The following is an 18,386-nucleotide window of genomic DNA, read 5'->3' as shown; positions in this document are numbered from 1 at the left end:
TGTTTTTGATTCATGCCAGCAACTCTGTGGCAAAACAGACACTTATATTTATGTGTCTCTGTTATTTTTGCAGAGGAAGACCATTTTATAGAAATTTAATAATTGCATTCTATAAAAATTTCCAAATTTGGTTTGGCTGATTTATAAGTCATATAAGGCATGTCAATCCAACTAACAAGTAGATATCATTCTTCATTCATCAGATTGGTGACCCTGAAGGACTGAGGAGAGACATTTGTTAACCATCTCAGATTACAACAATGTAACAATTTAACCTTTTAAGTGTAATGCTCGAGACTACTTTGCAAAATCATTTTACAATTTTAAGTTAAATCAGAATTTGAATTAATTAAGATTTACAAAGATAGAAAGCCATTGCTGCTCTGAAATCAATTGTAAGTAAGTTGCGGAAAAACCTCGCCTGTCGTTGCAGAGCTCCACCTGCCAGTGGTCATCTAGGGGCTGCCCCGACCTGCCCTGGCAGCTGGCTGCTCTGGGGCACTGCACCGTTTCCTCTGCTTCCACACCCAGAGGCTCTGCCCTCCTAGATGCCCTGCTTTCATCCATCAGCCTTCCTTCCGGCACGCCAGCCAGTCTCCTCTGTTCCCTGACTTCATGTGAAACAGTTGCATAATGAGGCCCTTTCTGGGGTCAGTGCTTCCCCTGCCCTTGCCCACATGTTCAGGCTGTTCTCAGCGGTGGGAAGCTCTCCTTTGGAATGGCATTTGGAGTTACAGTTCCTGTGGTTGTGAATATGGATTGTTACTTCTTAATGAGTGATACTGTATTATCTGCTGTAGCATGGCTTTTCATACTGTAAATTAGGTAGAACTCAGCTATGAATGAATGAATACAGTTCAGATTAGGCGACCACAGGTTATAAACCCTTCAGAATTGGGAACCAGCCTATCTCCTTTGCTAGCCATGGAATTGCTTTGCTTAGGCGGCTTTATCCTTGGTCTGTTGGTCAGAACTAAGATTGCTAAGATGGAGTAACAGTTACAAGACTGCGTAACATGTGCTAATTACTCATAATAAGATCATCATTCCTTATTTTTTGCTTCTTTTATAACCTTAAAAAAGATACATAAATTTATTTAAAAAAAAACAAAATGGTATCCCAGATAATCCCTATTCTGACCATATATATAGTCAGGAAATTCAAACCACACAGAAACATGCCACCCTGTTTCCCTCTGAGATAACCACTGCTAATATTTTCTTGTTTTCCTCCAGAAAAATTCTTATCCCATTCCACAATATATAGTATAATAAACTAAAAATATTAATGGGGGCTGTCCTTGAGAAAAAATTGGATATCCTTAAAGGCTAATTTGCTTAATGATATTTGGCTTTATAATTACAGGCTTATAGCTATAAAACCCCTCTGTTGCTGAAATCCCACAGGAAAAATAACTTTGAAATTGTGAGTTGGAAAAACTCTTGTTGCAAATTCTTTTTCTCCACTAAGAAGAATGTTTTTAAAAAATAGTTATTCATTGTGGAGGTTTCTTGGTAGCTTCAATCCAGTGTTGTAGCTGAATTGACTGAATCCTACAACCGTTCAGGAATAGGGTGGTTCTTAGCCCATACTTTCGAATGGACTGGATGGAGAAAATTTTGTTGAATTCTCTGTTTAAATTTATGAAATTAAAACAAGTTTAAAATAGAAAAAGAGGTACAGCAATTTCTTTTATTCGGTCTCCCACAAGTCAACACTTGGCTAAAGAGTTGTCTGAATAAGGCTTCTTTTCTAAAAGCTCAGACTTTTTAATACATATTTAAAATTTCTGGTACTTCGTTTTTCTTTTAGATAATTTTGTGCAGTGTACTATGTGCCATGAAAGCTTTTAAAAATGCAGAGATAAAGCAAGGTGAATGACTTGGTTGGCCTTGGCCAGGCCAAGGTCTCCCTGGAGCCCTTTTCCTGCCGTCTCATTGGACGTGGTCAGAAGGAGGAACCAGTATCTGCTCAGGTGTTCGATGCGAGGAGCCAGCAAATGAGCTCCCTTGGGAATGCATACACAAATACAGTCGTCCGTCTGACGCTGAGGATTCTCATTTGGGTTTTATGAGCAGCAGTGGTTTTACAGCTTTGTAAATTTTAAGTTACTTTCTAATTTACTTAAAATTCTAAAATGATTTTGCAAACTAGTCTAGTGTATTACCCTTTATGGGTTAAAGACAACAGTCTGAGGTGGTGAGCAGATGCCCCTTCTCAGCCTCTGGGTGTGGCCAGCCCGATGGCTGGGGAGTGGCACCAGGTGGTTGGACTGGCACATCCGCGTCCTTGGGAGACCGGAGCCCTTCTAGGGGGCAATGGCTCTCTGGGAGGCTCGCGCTTGTGTCTTTGGCCCATTGGTTTACTGAGCCCTGGGTGTGGTGGTTGTGGTGGTTGTTGTGTTTCCTTTTGATCTGTGAGCTCATCTCACGTTTAAGTACAAGTCTTCTGTCTCTTGCACATATTTTGCAATGTTTTTCCAGTTTTTGGTTGTCTTTTAACCTTTTTATTTTATTTCTTAATGTATAAATATTGTAAATTTTTGGTAGTTAAAACATATCGATTCTTCACTTTTTGGGCCTTTGGCTCTCATTTCAGGTGAATAAGGGGGTGGTGAGGTGAAACATGGGAGGCCGTGGGAGGCAAAGAGAGGGAGGACATCTAGGCAGAAGGAAAAGGGAGTTCCCAAGGTAGAACCTAGTGCATTTGAGATGCTGAGAGAGTCCAGACGGGATGTTTTGGGAGGGAAAGAGTGGTTAAAAATGAGGCTGGGGTGGCAAGCAGGAGGTCAAAATCACACCTTTTAGTTTGGGTTCAAGATTTTGGACTTCCTCCTGTGAACAGTGGTGAGGCATCGAAGAGCGTCAAGCAAGAGGATGAAGATAATTGGGCTTGAAGAAGCTCACTCCAGCATGGTGTAGACGATCACTCGGAGAGGAGCAGGAATGGATGCAGGGCCACCAGTCAGTATAGAAGTGGGGATGGTGTGGAGGAGGGTGGTGGCAGAGGGGATGGAGCAGAGCAGGTGGGTATGCGCTAAATTTAGAGGTGATTGTGGAAGATGCAAGAGAGGTACAAGTAGAGGGTAACTTCCAGGTTCCTAGCAAGGACAAATTCATGGATGGTGAAGCCATAACTCAGATAAGAAATAGGTTTGAAAGACAAGGGCTTGAGCTTTGTCTTAGAACTCACTGGAGCCTGTGAAACAAGCTCGTGGGTATGTCAGATGAGCAGTTTGGAGCTGAGATGAGCGATCTGACCTTAAAAATAAATTCACATGGTTGACTCAGCAGTGATAACTTACACCATTGCAGAAACTCGGAACACCCTGGAAAGACTCAACAGGAGAAGCTTGGAGTAGAGCAAACTAAACAGAGGGCAGACCACTGCCTTCCACCAACACGGCCCCTGCCTATTGATTTACAAATTGCGTGTGGTGCTTTCACACTATTGTGGTGGGGTTGAGAAGCTGTTACAGAGATCCACTGCCCCACAGAACCAAAAATATTTGCTATCTGGCCCCTTCCAGAAAGTGTTTGCCTCGGGGCTCTAAAGAATAATTGCGACAGAGAATAACTGCAATAAAGAAATCGCAGCACTTTGCAGAGTTTGGTTGTTGAGGAGAGGAGAGAAGACAATAGCTGGAGGAAGAGGTAGCATGGAGGGAGGTTGTGTTTATTTAATTGAAAGAAACTAAATGTTTAAATGATGACTCAAAGGCACCAGTAGAAAGTTAGAAAAGGGTGAAACAGCAGCATGATGCAGTTTTTTATGTTAGACAGTTCTGTCTATTCCAAAATTATACAAATATTCCCCTAAATTTCTTCTAGTACCTTTATAGTTCTATGTTTTAAACTTAATATTGGATTTATCAGGAATTTATTTTGGAGTAAGAAATGAGATAGAGCTGTAACCTCTCCTCCCACCCCCAGCCCCGCCAGTGGCCTATCAGTTGTTGTGATGCCTTTGTTAAATTAGCTATTCCTTTTCTCACTGATTTGAAATAATAAGAATAGTGAAGATAACTTTCATTTACTGAAGGTTTTACTATGCCAGGCCCCATGTAAACACTTCACATTTTTTAATCAAATAATTGTATCTTGGGGAATATCACCTTTATCATATTATATTTGGGTCTGTTTCTGAGGCTTTCTGCTTTGATCCGTTCATTTGTTTCCCTCCATACATGTACATTGATTAATTGCAGTTGCTTTATAATACATTTCAGTTTCTGGTAGCCAAGCCTCCTTTTACTGCTCTTTGGTTTCATCCACTTTTTGGCAGTTATTCATTGTTTATTTTTTCCAGATTAATGTTGTAATTTTGAAGAGTTCAAAAAATTCTACTGGAATTTTAATTGGGACTGCATTAAATTTACGGGTTAATTTGGGTCATCTCCTATATTCTTAATTGTGCAAATTTCTCATTCAATAAGAAGCATTTCAGGTGGCTGCTCTGGTACTGTCTTCTCATTTAATTACCCAACATCCAAAGAGAGATAATTGTTCCTTTCTTGTTGATAAACTATGTTAGTGCCCAAAGTTGTTGCGTTCTCTCTAGTAGCTTTCTGTAGGTAATATAATGTCACAGAAATCCTTTTGATTTATTTTATTGTTATTTTTACTTCTAAAAATTAAAAATGACCAAATGTCTTTGAATTCTGGAAATATAATTAGCTCAGAGACACTCAGCAAAGGAAACCTTCAGGCAAATTGTGTACAGATATATCCATTTAGATTAAGCAATTTTTTGAGATCCTAAGATAATAGTGAATAGTAGTAACTTTTGTGTAAAAACACAATTAGTTCAAGAAGTACTTTGTTCTCTGAATAAAATTAACAGCATTGTTTTCTAGAATGAAGAGCAGTGCTCTCTGGCAACTTATAAAACTGTTACTATTATTTTAAAAATCCCAAATTGTCTTAAGTCATAGTTTTTTGTCTATAATCTGAATTAAATCTTTTCCAAAATATCAAGTCTTTCAGGATGGGACCAATAGTATCTTTTTCCTTGTCATATTTCCCTTCCCAAGCCTGGATCTTCTTCCTCTTCTCTTTCTATGGCACAGTGAATCGTAAGGCTGGGTATGTAGTAGGTAAATGATCGCAGTATTAATATGCTTAATTTAAATTAATTAACCCTTTAACCTGTATATCAACTTGGGTTAGTAGTCTTTTATGCTTTTACTTTAGTGTAAATGCTAATAAGTTTCATGCTGTTAGTGATCAACTCTGGAAGGAAGGCCACAGTTCAGTATGGAAGTACTTGCTTGGTTACAGCTTAAATGCTGATAACTTGATGGTAGTTGGTGAAGAGCTCTACCACAGAGACTATTAGTCCAAGTTGAATTAAAGTTCTCGTAAGGGTGTGAATTAGATTAGCATCCTTAGCACGATTTTCTTAGGGCAGTGTTGTCCTACAGTTTCAAAGGCCTCATTTCAGATCCTGGGTGGGGTCAGTGGTATTAAGTTAGATCCACCTTCCAAATGAACTGAAATGTGCTTCTCTTCTAGTGAAAAAGCGAAGACATGACTTCTTGGAGCTCTATTTGGTAACATTTGCAGTGTAGCAGAGTCACTGAATATAACTGTACCTATTTAGAAAAATGTTAGTGAGTAAAACTCCCTGAAATACTGATAGGTTTTTAAAAAATTCCTTTACCTTAGTATTTTATGTGATTTTGTTAATTTACAATTTTAAGTTTCTAAAATTGTCTTCCTTTATTTTTGATCATTGTCTTTTTACATCAGTGACCAAATGAAAAGTCTCATCGTGACAAAACATGAACAAATATAGGGAGAGCCGTGTGCACAGCCCACTGTTTGGTGCGAGGCACCCACACCTCTTGCTTTTACCTGGCCTTTGTGTGGTGTGGTATACACAGTGTTGACTCTGGATATTGCCTGTGGAAGAGTCCGTGTATGAGACTGAATAGCACAATATAATGAGTTGTGTACAGAGAGTTAGTGTTAATCATAAGCTTTAGCTTTTTAAACTCTGTGCAGTGTACATAGGTAGTATATATAAACAACCTCACATCAACAGAATGGCCATTATGTTTCATAGAAGGGAACATCTGTTCAATGACCTTACCTTCATGTGTCATATTAGAAATGAATACAAAAGTGGTCCTATCAGGCAGGACTTTGTTGGACCATGAAAGAAATCCAGACCCAGACTGCCTGAAGGAGGAAGATCATTGAGTTGCTCACATGTGAACCAGCAGAGAGATCCAGAGAGGGCCTGGCTTTGTAGGCAAGGCTGGATGCAGGGCTCAGGGGATGCCCTGGCCGGCCCCCTTGTTCTCTCCTGTGTGGTGCTGGTTTCAGTGGCAGGTACCCCGTGATAGCAAGATGGAGGCAGTGGCTCTGGCCCCTACGTCCATTCTGGTTTCTGCCAAGTGAGAAACAGTGAGAGGTTCCCTCTCAGAAATCTGGGAGACTTTCCTTTTTTCTCATTGGCTTTGATGGTCCATGTGTATGTTCCTGAGCTAAATACTGTGCCTGGGGAGGGAGGTGCAGTGTGCTGATTGGCTGAGGCTTGGCTCGGTCCCTGCAGGTGGGAATGGAAAGGGGAGCAGGTGGTACCAAAGAGCGTACACTGAGAGTGCAAAGAGTGGGTGCTGATTGGGTGGAATTAGGTGAGTGGATTCTTGAGGGCTGTTCTGGTTTGCTAATGCTGCCCTTTTGCAAAACACCAGAAATGGATTGGCTTTTATAACGGGGATTTATTTGGTTACAGAGTTACAATCTTAAGGCCATAAAGTATCCAAGGTAAGGCATCAACAATTGGGTACCTTCACTGGAGGATGGCCAATGGCATCTGTAAACCTCTGTTAGCTGGGAAGGCACATGGCTGGCATTCGCTTACTCCCAGGTTGTGTTTCAAAATGGCATTCTCCAAAGTGTTGCTCTTGGGGTGTTTTGTCCTCTCTTAGCTGCAGCTCCTCTCCAAAATGTCGCTTTGGTCACTCTGAGATCCTTGTCTGTGAACTCCTTTATAGAACTCCAGTGATCCAATTAACATCCACCCTGAATGGGTGGGGTAACACCTCCATGGAAAATATCCAATCAAACATTTCACTCACAGTTGATTGAGTCACATCTCCATGAAAGCACCCAAAGAATTCCAATCTAATCAACACTAATACGTCTGCCCCAAAAACATTGCATCAAAGATAATGGCATTTTGGGGGACATAATACATTCAAACCAGCACGGGGGCCAAGACTCAGAAAGCGGTCACATGTCCAAGGCTTAAAATAAATCAGAGGGGACTAGAAGAAAATCAAGCATTGGACCAATAAGCTGTAAAATATGTTCTTTTAAAAAAATAAAACCTTTAAAAAATTTTCCTTTGTATTTGCTTGCAGTAAAGCCATTTTCTGCCACCTTTTATGATTTTGGAAACTATAGAAAGTTGATTTGGCAAACATTTGCCATTTTCTTGAAATAGTCTCTCGTGATTTTCATATTATTAGCCTGCTTAATAAAGTTGAGAGGATTTAAAGTTTTCGCTGTTACTGCAAAAATATCGGAAGGGATTCTGGTATAGTAAAACATTGGGGTATGCTCTCAATCTCTCGTTGTGCCTAACTGCTTGCAGGGAGACAAGAAACTTTGCTTACCAATTGTGTATGTTCATTGGTAAGCAGATGGACTTCTTAGTTTGACTTGTTTTCATACATTTTTCTGGAGGGCACATGTAGCCAAATAAGTGCCTTACACGGTGAAACACTACAGTGTTTTTGATTGCTATTGTATAATAAATGGGCATAACCATCTTAAGAGAATTTTTTGAACATATCTAATAATTTTGATTGTGGTAAGGGGCACTGTCAGCAAGTCAGCCAGATAATTATTGACTGTCTACCATGTGCTGGGAACTAAAATACGGTGAGGAAGAAAATGGAATTTCTGCCCTCATAGGCTTCCAGGCCAGTTGGCAAGAGAGGCACTGAAAAGAAAACGAGAAGCATCGTCAGGATGTGAAGGTCTCAGGAGTGAGGGGCATATGGCACGGTGGTTAGGGGTGTGTGTGGACGCCATGACTGGACTGTCCGGCTTCAAATTCCGGCCTCCCCACTAACTTGCTGTGACTTTGGGCATACTGTTTAACCTCTGTCTCTTCGTTCCGCATTTCTAAAGTTGAAGTCTGGGGAGGGTGACATGAGTCGGTGCATGCCAAGGGCTTACACGGGGTGAGCACTCGGTAAGGGCTCTGGAGATGTTCCCTGTGGTTATCGACACAAATTCAGCAGAAACAGACAAGAGGATTCCTGAGCTGGTTGGGGCAGCTCCCCTGAGAAAGTGGTATTGACACTGATGAAGCTAAGTGGAGAGGTAAGGTGTGGGGGCAGAGGGCTGTGGGAGAGAACAGAGCCTATCTGAGAACCATCTGAGTGGCCCTTCCAGCAGGCCCACTTGCTGGGAGAATGAACAGCCAGGGCTTGTCTGAGAACCACGTCCGGAGTCTGAAAGCGACTCGCTCCGCGTGAACTCTGGATTGACTGGTTGTCAAATAACATACCAATCCAGGGATTCAGAACCTGGCAAGTCCTCAGAATCATTGGGGGAGCTTAAAAAAACACAGAATTCTGGGTTCCATCCTCTTCCTACCTCCCAGCTTAATCTAGGCATCAGCCCAGTGTTAGTCTCTGGCAGAGCTCTGTTTGAGATGCCGAATCATTTGCTTATTTCTGTTGATGTAATGGGGATTACATGTTTGTTTTCACAGGAATATACTCGTCTCTTTTAGAGAAAAACCCATAGAACGGTTTCAGTGTTGAATTCAGAGAGGAAATGGTTTCTTCAGTTTTAGAATTCCTTAGTTTTTTCTCAGTTCTGCCAGTGAGTTGTCTTTAAAAATTAATTTTCTTGCTTTGACTTCTTGCTGACAAGAACTTGCAGTAAAAAATACTACAAACAATGTGTAAAAATCACCTTATTCTGCAAAATTTGTAATTATGGAACCCAAAGTGATAAAATAGGCATTCAAGATGTATTTTTATGTCTGATCCGATCTTGTGGCATATATGTAGGCTACCAACACATTTAATTATAGCATTCAGCTATATAACCTTATATATTCTAAAATAATGTATAAGAATATAGCATTTAGGTTACTCCAAGAATCTTCAAGGTTCTATGGTACCTGCAAATCTGGAACCAAATTTGTGATCATTAGTTTTATTAAGACAGAGCCCCAAGAAGGGGAGTTTGTAGAACTCTAGGTCTAGCTTCCATAGCAGAGTTCTCCAAGGACATTGCCTTTTATCTAGTTCATGATAGTTGAATTAGCACAGAATTCATATTTCTAAATCATATGAGATAGAAGGAAATAACATTTGAGCTGTTTATTTAAAGAGGATTAATAGGAAGCAAACTTTCTTTTGAACCATGAAAACTAGATTACTGCTATTACAGACTCCAAATAATTGCATAGATGTCGTAGCCTTGCCTGAATGTGTAGGGTCCAGCAGTGAAAATTAACCTCATGCTACTACCAGGAAAAGTCGTGTTACAGCTAAGAGGCATCTGGCATTTCAATTCAATTAAATTAATTTGGGCCCTGTCTCCTTCCTTTTGCCACTCAGTTCAGTTCACAGTTTCAAGACTCTCTGTTTCCTCCCTTCCTCCTTGCCCACCCTCCTCTTACCTGCTGCAGTTTGAAGTTAGACATAGAGCAGCCAGCCCTTCCAACTCTGCATTGTGCATTTAAATCCTTGGGTTCACCCGCCAGCAGCAGGCCTGCAAGCGATAAGGGAAGCTGGCGATTCAGGTGGGTCCATGGCACCATCCCAGGGCTGATGAAACTCTGGCTGACAAGGAGAGGCCAGTGTTTGGCAAATGTGATTTAAAAAAGGCAGAAATACGAATTTCCTGGCGGTGAAAAGAGTTTAGTGAGTCATAGTATCATTTGGCTGGAGGTTGCTCTCCTACCTGGAAAAGAAAGCAGTAGGATGGAGTGTCAGACCTGAAAAATGGGAGCTGATGCCAGGGTAGTGGATTTGCAGCACTTGAGAGGCAGGCCGCCACGTTTTTGTGCCCCTTCAATTAACTGCAAGAAGGGACAAGCCAAGCCATGTCTGTTTTTTTTAATGTTGCCTAAATATGAGGATGCTGAACCAAAATACTGTGCCAGAGAGGTTTAAGATAACTATTCACTCACCCTTTGTAGTTGTTGTTTTGTTTAATTTTCTACCAAATTATAATACACATACAAACCAGTGCGTAATCTCAAATATACACCTTGATGGAGTTCCATGATGGACACATCTGGGTAGCATCAAATATAAACTTTTGAACACTGGCATGCATCATTTAGACATTTTATATCTTTTAGTTGAAACCTCTTGCTGAATCAGATGTTTTTCTCTGGGGCCAGACTTTTCAGCAACTGATGCTGCAGGAGAATACTGGTCACTCGCTCCATGATGAAAAGGGATCTCTTTGCTCGCAAGTGATAGAACTCGAACTATCTTAGGTTTTCGTGAAGTTTGCTGAAAAGCAGACCCTGGAAAGGGAAGGCGAATGGAAGCCTGAGTAGCCCAGAACACATCCTCTGTCATCTGGACTCTTCTCTGTTGGACTCTTCTTTGCTTGTTGACATGACTCTGCAGGCTGGCTTTCTCCACAAAGAGGGACATGTGGCCGCCAGCAGCTCCTGAATTTTGTAACTTGTAAATTTTGTCAAAACAGAGGGAGTGCTGTTTTTTCATTTGTAGTTCAGAAAAATCCCAAGCACCTACCTTTGACCTGCCTGCTGTGTTCAGGTACCATGACTGGCCTGCTAGGAGCTGGCCCTGGTTGGTCAACTGGGCTGAGCCCCAGGACTTTCTAGAATCACATAGCTGAGAAGAGGATGCTGCTCCTAGAAGCAGGGTGTTGCTGGACAGACCATACAGTGAACATCCACTGTGCCAGTCTGTATATATTGTGTCCCCTAGAAAAAGCCATATTCTTTGATGCAATCTTATGGGGGCAGATGTATTAGTGTTGATTAGGTTGGAACCTATTGGTTCAGTGTTTCCATGGCGATGTGACTCAATCAATTGTGGGTGAGACCTTTGATTGGATAATTTCCATGGCGGTGTTGCCCCACCCATTCAGGGCGGGTCATTATTGGATCACTGGAATACTTTAAAAAGAGCCACACAGGTCCAGACACAGCTACAGCCAAGAGGAACACTTTGAAGAACACACAGAGAGGAGCTGGAACGCAACCCGAGATAAGCAGATGCCAGCCACGTCCCTTCCCAGCTAACAGGATGCCATTGGCCTTCCTTCAGTGAAGGTATACTTGTTGACGCCATAGCTTGGACAATCCATTTCTGGTATTTTGCATAACAAGTGCATTAGCAAACCGGAACATCTGCTTTATATGCTGAATGCCGGGAGAGGCAAGTGAGAGCATTTTATCAAAGCTGTTTGGAGTTCTGAGGTGAGATATACAGCCTGGGGGCCAGACCACAGGCAGTGATTGTAACCAGGGCCTCGGAAGGTATTTGGAGCTCTGATCCTGACCACGGCTTCCATCCAGTACCCTCCACTCCATCATCCCCTTTTATCCCTGCCATCCTTGGCTAGAGCCGAAGGCGTTAGTGCTGCTCATCATTTGTCACAGTGGTTTTCAGCCTTTTTTAAAAATCACAAGATAATGTTTTTAAATTTAAAAAGAATCCCACCCCCAGCAATAGTACATATTTATGGTTCCATAAAAATGTAGTAAAAGTACCATAAAGACATGGACTGACAGGATCCTACCAAATTCATTGTAGTGGTGGCGCCTGGGCAGGGAGGGTGGGAGTGGCATTGGAAATAGGGATTCCAACTTCATCTGTGGTGTTTCCTTTCTTTCCTTTGGGAAAAAACCTCAGGGGAATATATGGTAAAATGTCACTTGTGTGAGATTGTTATATCCCAATATAAAGGAAAAGATATTAAGGGATTAAGACAGTCATTCCTGAAGAATCAGCCAGTACCATCTGCCCGGCTCTTGGCCTCCAGCAGCTCGCGAGGTAGCGACCCGGGAGCCAGACCCCCAGGATCTGGCTCCAAGTTCTGGTTCTAGGTGTGAGTTTGGGTTTGGGTTCCAGTTCCACCACTTACTCTCTTGAGTGAGTTATTTCATCTTCATGTGCCTTGGTTTCCTCATTTGTAAAATATCATAAAAATTACTATACTTCATATAGTTGTGATGTTTTAAAAAGTTATACATACAAAATGAGTGAAAAAGCATCTGGCACATAGTATACACTCAATAAACATTAGCTGTTATTGTTATTTTTAATTCCTTCTAATAATCATGATAATGTTCTCTTGTATTTTTTTTTAACATTTATTGAGGGTATACTGTATATCTGGCACTGTATTAAGCCCCCACTACCTTATCTCTTTTCAACCTTATAAAATGGGTATTTTATCACAGGTAAGGAAACTGAGGATCAGGGAAGCTAAGTAATTTGATCAAAGGTCAACAGCTACCACATGATTGAGCCAGATTAGAACCAAGTCCTGGAACTCTTAGCCACTACATATTCTTACCTCCAACAAATTTAAGTCATACTTTTCTTAAGCAACTTCCAAAGAAACCAGGAATAAACTTGTCTAAAACAGCTAAATTTAGCCAGATGACATATGATTTAGAATTGGGAATATAGGGAAATTTGTAGGTAATTAGGGATAATTTAAGAATTTAACATTTTTAGATACTACATGCTAGAAACCATGTTAGGTGCTTTGCAGATACTTTATTGCATTGAATTATTGCGCAGCCCTGCCTGGTAGGCATCTGTTACCCAGAAATGAAGACTCTGTCTCAGGTACGACCTTCCTCGTGCAGGGTCGCCCAGCTGTGGGCGGGATTCGAGGCCCTGGCTGCTGTCATGCTGGAGGCCATGCTCTTTTCGTCCCTCTAGACTAGCATCTCGTGATCAGTTGTTGCTTGTATTTTACTTTTCCTGTAGATGTCTATTTCCTGGGTTTTATTCATCCTGTCATCTTGTTTCTTCAGAATGTAGAAAAATTAACAGCAAACCTCATATAAAACATTTTCAGGGGTGACATTGTGCAGCTAAGCAATGGAAAACATTTTTGCAGTGAGGCAACGCATAATCCTTACATTTTTTTGGCTTTTTCCAAGGAGAAAGTTATACCTCCGGCTGACCCATTAAAATGCAGTGTGCATAAAAGCTAAAATGAAAAAAAAAACCTTCCCCATTTTCACATGGGAGACTTCATCCACGTTTAACAGGAAATTTGTTACCATTTTGTTTCTTGTAGAATATGCTGGTTCAGGGTGCTAACTTTATTTACTAGAGATGAGGATTTTCAGGGACATTTCCTGTCTGCAAAAAAGAAAAAAAGCACTAGGAGTGGGTTTAGTTAGCACTGTGCTTGTCTTAGTACAAGATTCCAAGTTTCCTGTTTCAGATCATTCAAAAAGCATTTTCATGGTGCACTTCCTTTTGTAGTCCATTGCTTTAGTAGATTTTACACATAATTGTAATTTTTAAAAAAAATTAAGATAGCAACATCCCAACAAGGAAAGCAGTATATTTTCACTGGATTTGTCATCACAGGCCCGGTTTTGTCACACTGGTCACCCACTCATGGTGAAGGAAAATGATCGAGTCTTTCTCTTTCACCAGGTGACCAGACCCTGAGAATTTGGGATGTGAAGGCAGTAGGAGTCAGAATTGTGATTCCGGCACATCAGACAGAGATTCTGAGTTGCGACTGGTGTAAATACAATGAGGTATGGCGTGTAGATTTATCCTGTGCTGCCGAGCCCTCTGCAACAGTAAAATGTTCCAGATTTTATTTTAGCTTTGTTTATGTGGATGTTGGTGTGGCATTAATAGACCGTTAGGGTCAGTCAGTTCCTTTTACTTTGAATTGATGACGGTGAGTGACCTGTGTTGGCATTAATTGGATTTAAGTGCAGATAAAACAGGCAGCATAAAAAACAGAATTCTCAAAAGTGCAACAGTGCAGCCTTGTTCATTTTGGGAGCCTGCTTTACAAGTTACATAATTTTTTTTTTCTTTGTTGCTCTTTACCCTGCCAGTTTGTATCATCTTTTGCTTTTATTTCCTTTTCACTTGGCTAGTCGGGCTGCTGAATGATTTGTAGCTTGGTTTTTAATTTGACAGTCCATTAGTTTTAAAATTTTTCAGTTTCATCTGCCTTTTAAGCTTCTGTGAGACAGTGGTGTCCGGTGTAACTTTTCCCAAAGCTTCAGTTAACCACCTGGACATATGAATTAAAAATAGAAATGGATTAACTATGGGATATTATATTATTTATGTACATGCAGTTGTGTGCTAAGACAAATAGGTAAACACATGCCTTTTATTTTCCCAGTTTTCATTTAATTAATGAAAGTTACGAGAACATTGTATTGGCAGAGTTCTTTAAATAAGAAGTGCATATTGTCCATATTCAGTAGTAATATTTGATCTAAATAAAAATTTCAAAGCTAATTTGCACAGTTCAGATCCCGTTCATCATAAATGAATTTTCCATATAGGAAAATTGTGTGTTATATTTTATTAATCTGGGGATTCTAAAACAGATGCTGATACATACTTGAGAGTGGTTAACCGTTTTTTTTTTTACTCATTGAAACTTTTCTTCAAATGATCTTATGCTGAAGCCGGACATATTCAGACATTGAGTTGCTGGCAAGGGGGTTGATTTGGGGTAGGGGTAGGGGTGGACCCAGCCCCTGGCATGGTCAGCCCCTGGCATGGTCAGCCAGGAACACTGAGTGCCTCCAGGGCTCTAGAGGGCAGCTTTGTAAAACCTGACAGGGTGGCAGATTTGCCATCTTTTGCTTCCACTTTCAGATGTGTCTAGATATTGTGTTAAGACGTGGCCCATGAAAGTTAGCAACAGTGATCTAAATCAGTGATTGATTTAGATTCAGAAAATGATACAAAAATTTAATTTATACCTTTTGCTCTTTCGGATATTCCTAAATTAACAGGTCTCTTGCTTTTTAATGCCTGATAAAATCTCAGAGCATTTTGAAAACCTTTTGAAGGGAAGGTGGGCTCATCTGTCAGATAGAATATTGCAAAAAGCAAATTAGAAAGTAATGCTGCTAATGGCAAATAGGAAATTCCCCAATGCTGTTTGGCACTACCGCCTTTTTCTGTTGTGTGATAGTGTTTTGTCATGAACATAAAGCATATTGAGTTCCTTTTCCCTGAAGTCATATTAATTTGTGCTTTTTAACGTCTGTTTTGATTCCTTTCTGTCCTTGTAATTTAACTTCTCAAGAATGACTCCTGGGTTGGTTTTAAATAATTATCAGAAAATAGTTACCATTTCTAGTAGGAAAGCCTAGGTACAGCCTAACTGCACAGATGCCACATTTACTTTTCTCTGAATTGTCTTCAGCATTTGCTGGTGACGGGGGCAGTTGACTGCAGCCTGAGAGGCTGGGACGTCAGGAATGTGCGGCAGCCGGTGTTCGCGCTTCTTGGCCACACCTATGCCATCAGGAGGGTGAAGGTGAGTCTTCAGGCTTTCTGTTCATACACAGAGCACATGTTCAGCTGTAAAGCTGGCCAGTGACGTTCATGTTTAGGAATTGGGGACTAATGATTCTTCTTTATGCACGTTTTTCTTACGTAGTTAATGATCAAGAACTCTAAAAAGCTAAAATGAGGTAAAGTATTTGAATTATTATTTGACAAATTGGGCAGTGTAGACATTCAGTACTGAGGGCTCAATAAAAATGTTTGCCTAGTTCTGTCATCCCCAATGTATTATTCCTTTTAAATATTATTTTTTAATTGTAGTAATTTGCTTCTAGTATTATATACTTTGTAATTTCCCACTCAGTGGGAAGGACTCTTTACTTTATTGAAACTGATATTGAGTGATGGTTAATTCTTTCTTTTTCTCAACATGATATATATATATAAATCTTTACAAGTTAAGATATAGAAAATTTCTACTCTGTAAACAGCACACAAGGAGGTAACTTTTTTTGTGTGCTGCTCCAGAGAAATTTGCCTGGTTATCAGGTAATTCAAATTAGTTTCCCAGCTTCTGTTTAGGCAGGTTCTGCAAAGTCACTGTGGAAAACATCTTCTTTAATGACATCTCCCAGTTTCCTTCTTCCATTAAGGCAAAAGGACCTCATTGATCTTTTTCAACAAGATAATCGTGTTATGCCTATTTTTAAAAATTCTTAATTTCAGTTAAATTAATATTTTAAAATTTAAAAAAGGCTGCAGCACAACATCTGAGATCCAGAGCCCTGGTTTGTTTGTTGTTTTTTGATGTTGGTCTCATTTGGACAGATTCTACGAGTTGAAAAATATCCTCTGAGTGGTCCCACCAGAGAATGAAATTTGATCATGTATCAAAGGTGCTTTGCAAACTATAAAGTACTGTATAAATATAGTTGCACATGTGTATATAGGTAAGAGAAACACTGAAGAAGTAAAATTGCGAAGATCAACCTAATAAAGTGTGTTTATTGCTTATCTAAAAGGCATTACTTGTCTTTAAATTGTCAGATTTTATCCTTGATGTTATTTTTCATTAGCTGGGCCATACAAATAATATAAAAATATTTTAAAGATGTTTTTATTTATAATATATATTCATGAGATTGGAAATTTGCTTAATTATATATTTGTACTAACACCTGCTTAAATTCCTTATATGTCTAGGAATCTGTTGGATAGCCAGTATACTCTTGGAACTTTTTGGATAGCCAGTATGAAATTGTATTTAATTTTTTCAGAATAGCAACATTTTGGGAATATTTTATTCTTAAATGAGCTCTAAAAAGCTTGAAGAATGGCTTTTTTTTTTTTTTTTTTTTTTTTTGGAGAATATAAAAATAAATGTTTTTCCTGTAGATGGTTATGTGGTGGATATCAGGATGATTTTTGCTTCAAATGAAAGTACATAAGATTTGGGAAAGCATAATTTTAAGTGACTAAACTTTTATTTGAATGTTAGTGAAATTAACCTTATAAAGTAGCGTGTTATAGTCACAGCTAACCTCAAAAAGGTTTTATCTTTTTTTTTTTTTTTTGTAGTTTTCACCATTTCATGCTTCAGTGCTGGCCTCTTGTTCTTATGATTTTACTGTAAGGTACAGTGGCTTTCAATAAGTTTATTGTGAAATATCAAGTAGCATTTGCATGTTTGCAACATTTATGAAAGATAATTTGTTTATTTTACTAATATAAAAATAATCTGAGCTGATCACGTTTAAATATTTGCCATTAGGATTAATGTTATTTTTCCATCCAGCCCCATGTATGAATAAATTCTTTGCCATTTAAAGATTAACCTGGTTACCCTGTTTAAAAGCCTTTTTTCCTTATACTTGTTCCTGTAGTACCACTTTTCCACTCTGTAGATTGTGTAGACCAATATCTTTTGAGTTTAGATTTTAAAATTTTGGAAATTTCATTTTTTCATGTCTAATTATATGAATTTTAAGGCTAAGATTGTTACAGATGAAAAAACAATTGACATGAGTGTATGCATATATTTATGAATGTGTGTATAAAGATATATATACACACATTGTGTGTATGTGTGTATGGATCCAGCCATACCTCCATTTCTGAACCCACACCAAAGGATTCATTCTATTTTTTCACCCTTTCCATTGGCCACAATATGTTTAATTATTTTCTAAACCCTAGAATGCACAGAAAGCTGTTTCAGACTTGCAAACCCATGCCTTTGCAAAAAAGAAGCTTATTGATTAGATTGTAACATTTGCTTAGAGGTGTTTCATTTTGTTTTGTTTTGTCTTTAGCCTGAGAATATAGTCCATACACTAGGCTCAAAAGTTATTTGGGTTAGTCCTCTGCTCCCCTGTCAGAGGATGGTTATGATAGTCATTTGAAACATGGTTTGATTCCTTTATTTCTGTTCGTATTCATTCCATTTTAGGGTTTTCCTCCCATCTCTGTTGATTTTATACATTTTTTTTTTCTGAGCACACAAAATATTGCCATGGTTCCAAAAGTCAGGATGTACATAAAGGTATTTTCAGAAAGGTGTTGTTTTTCCTCCCTTCATTTCCTCTGTTATTTTCATTTCATTCCATTCCATGTCTTATAGGTAACTCATCTCCCTCAAATAATCAGAGAAGCAGTCACATGTTTATTTTCTTATTTTCCCTACTTTCTTACATGAAAAGTGGGATTCTCTGTGTCTTAGTTTCCCAGCTGCTAAAACAAATACCATACAATGGGTTGGCTCAAACAATGAGAATCTGTTGGCTCACAGTTTTGAGACTAGAAGTCCAAACTCAAGGCATCAGCAAGGCAGTGCTTTCTCCCCGAGACTGTGGCCTTCTGGGGCTGGCTGCTGGAGATCTTGGTCCTTGGTTATTC

General features: G+C 39.5%; 1 protein-coding gene across 2 annotated transcripts in view; it reads left to right on the top strand.

Moving 5' to 3' along the window:
* The window catches only part of PEX7 (peroxisomal biogenesis factor 7), a 103,013-nt gene that overhangs the window by 18,861 nt on the left and 65,766 nt on the right, over positions 1-18,386 (top strand). For both annotated transcript variants that reach the window (XR_005217921.1, XM_037843421.1), the window contains exons 6-8: positions 13,653-13,759; positions 15,409-15,522; positions 17,070-17,125. Coding sequence is in view for 1 of the 2 variants with exons in the window: in XM_037843421.1 (XP_037699349.1) it covers positions 13,653-13,759; positions 15,409-15,522; positions 17,070-17,125 (277 nt within the window). In the remaining variant the exon portion in view is untranslated. The remainder of the gene's footprint in view (positions 1-13,652; positions 13,760-15,408; positions 15,523-17,069; positions 17,126-18,386) is intronic.

This window comes from Choloepus didactylus, chromosome 7 (genome assembly GCF_015220235.1).
Source record: "Choloepus didactylus isolate mChoDid1 chromosome 7, mChoDid1.pri, whole genome shotgun sequence".
NCBI classification, from domain to species: Eukaryota; Metazoa; Chordata; class Mammalia; order Pilosa; family Megalonychidae; genus Choloepus; species Choloepus didactylus.
Note: the sequence above shows the minus strand (reverse complement) of the source record. Positions and strands in the feature narration are given on the sequence as shown.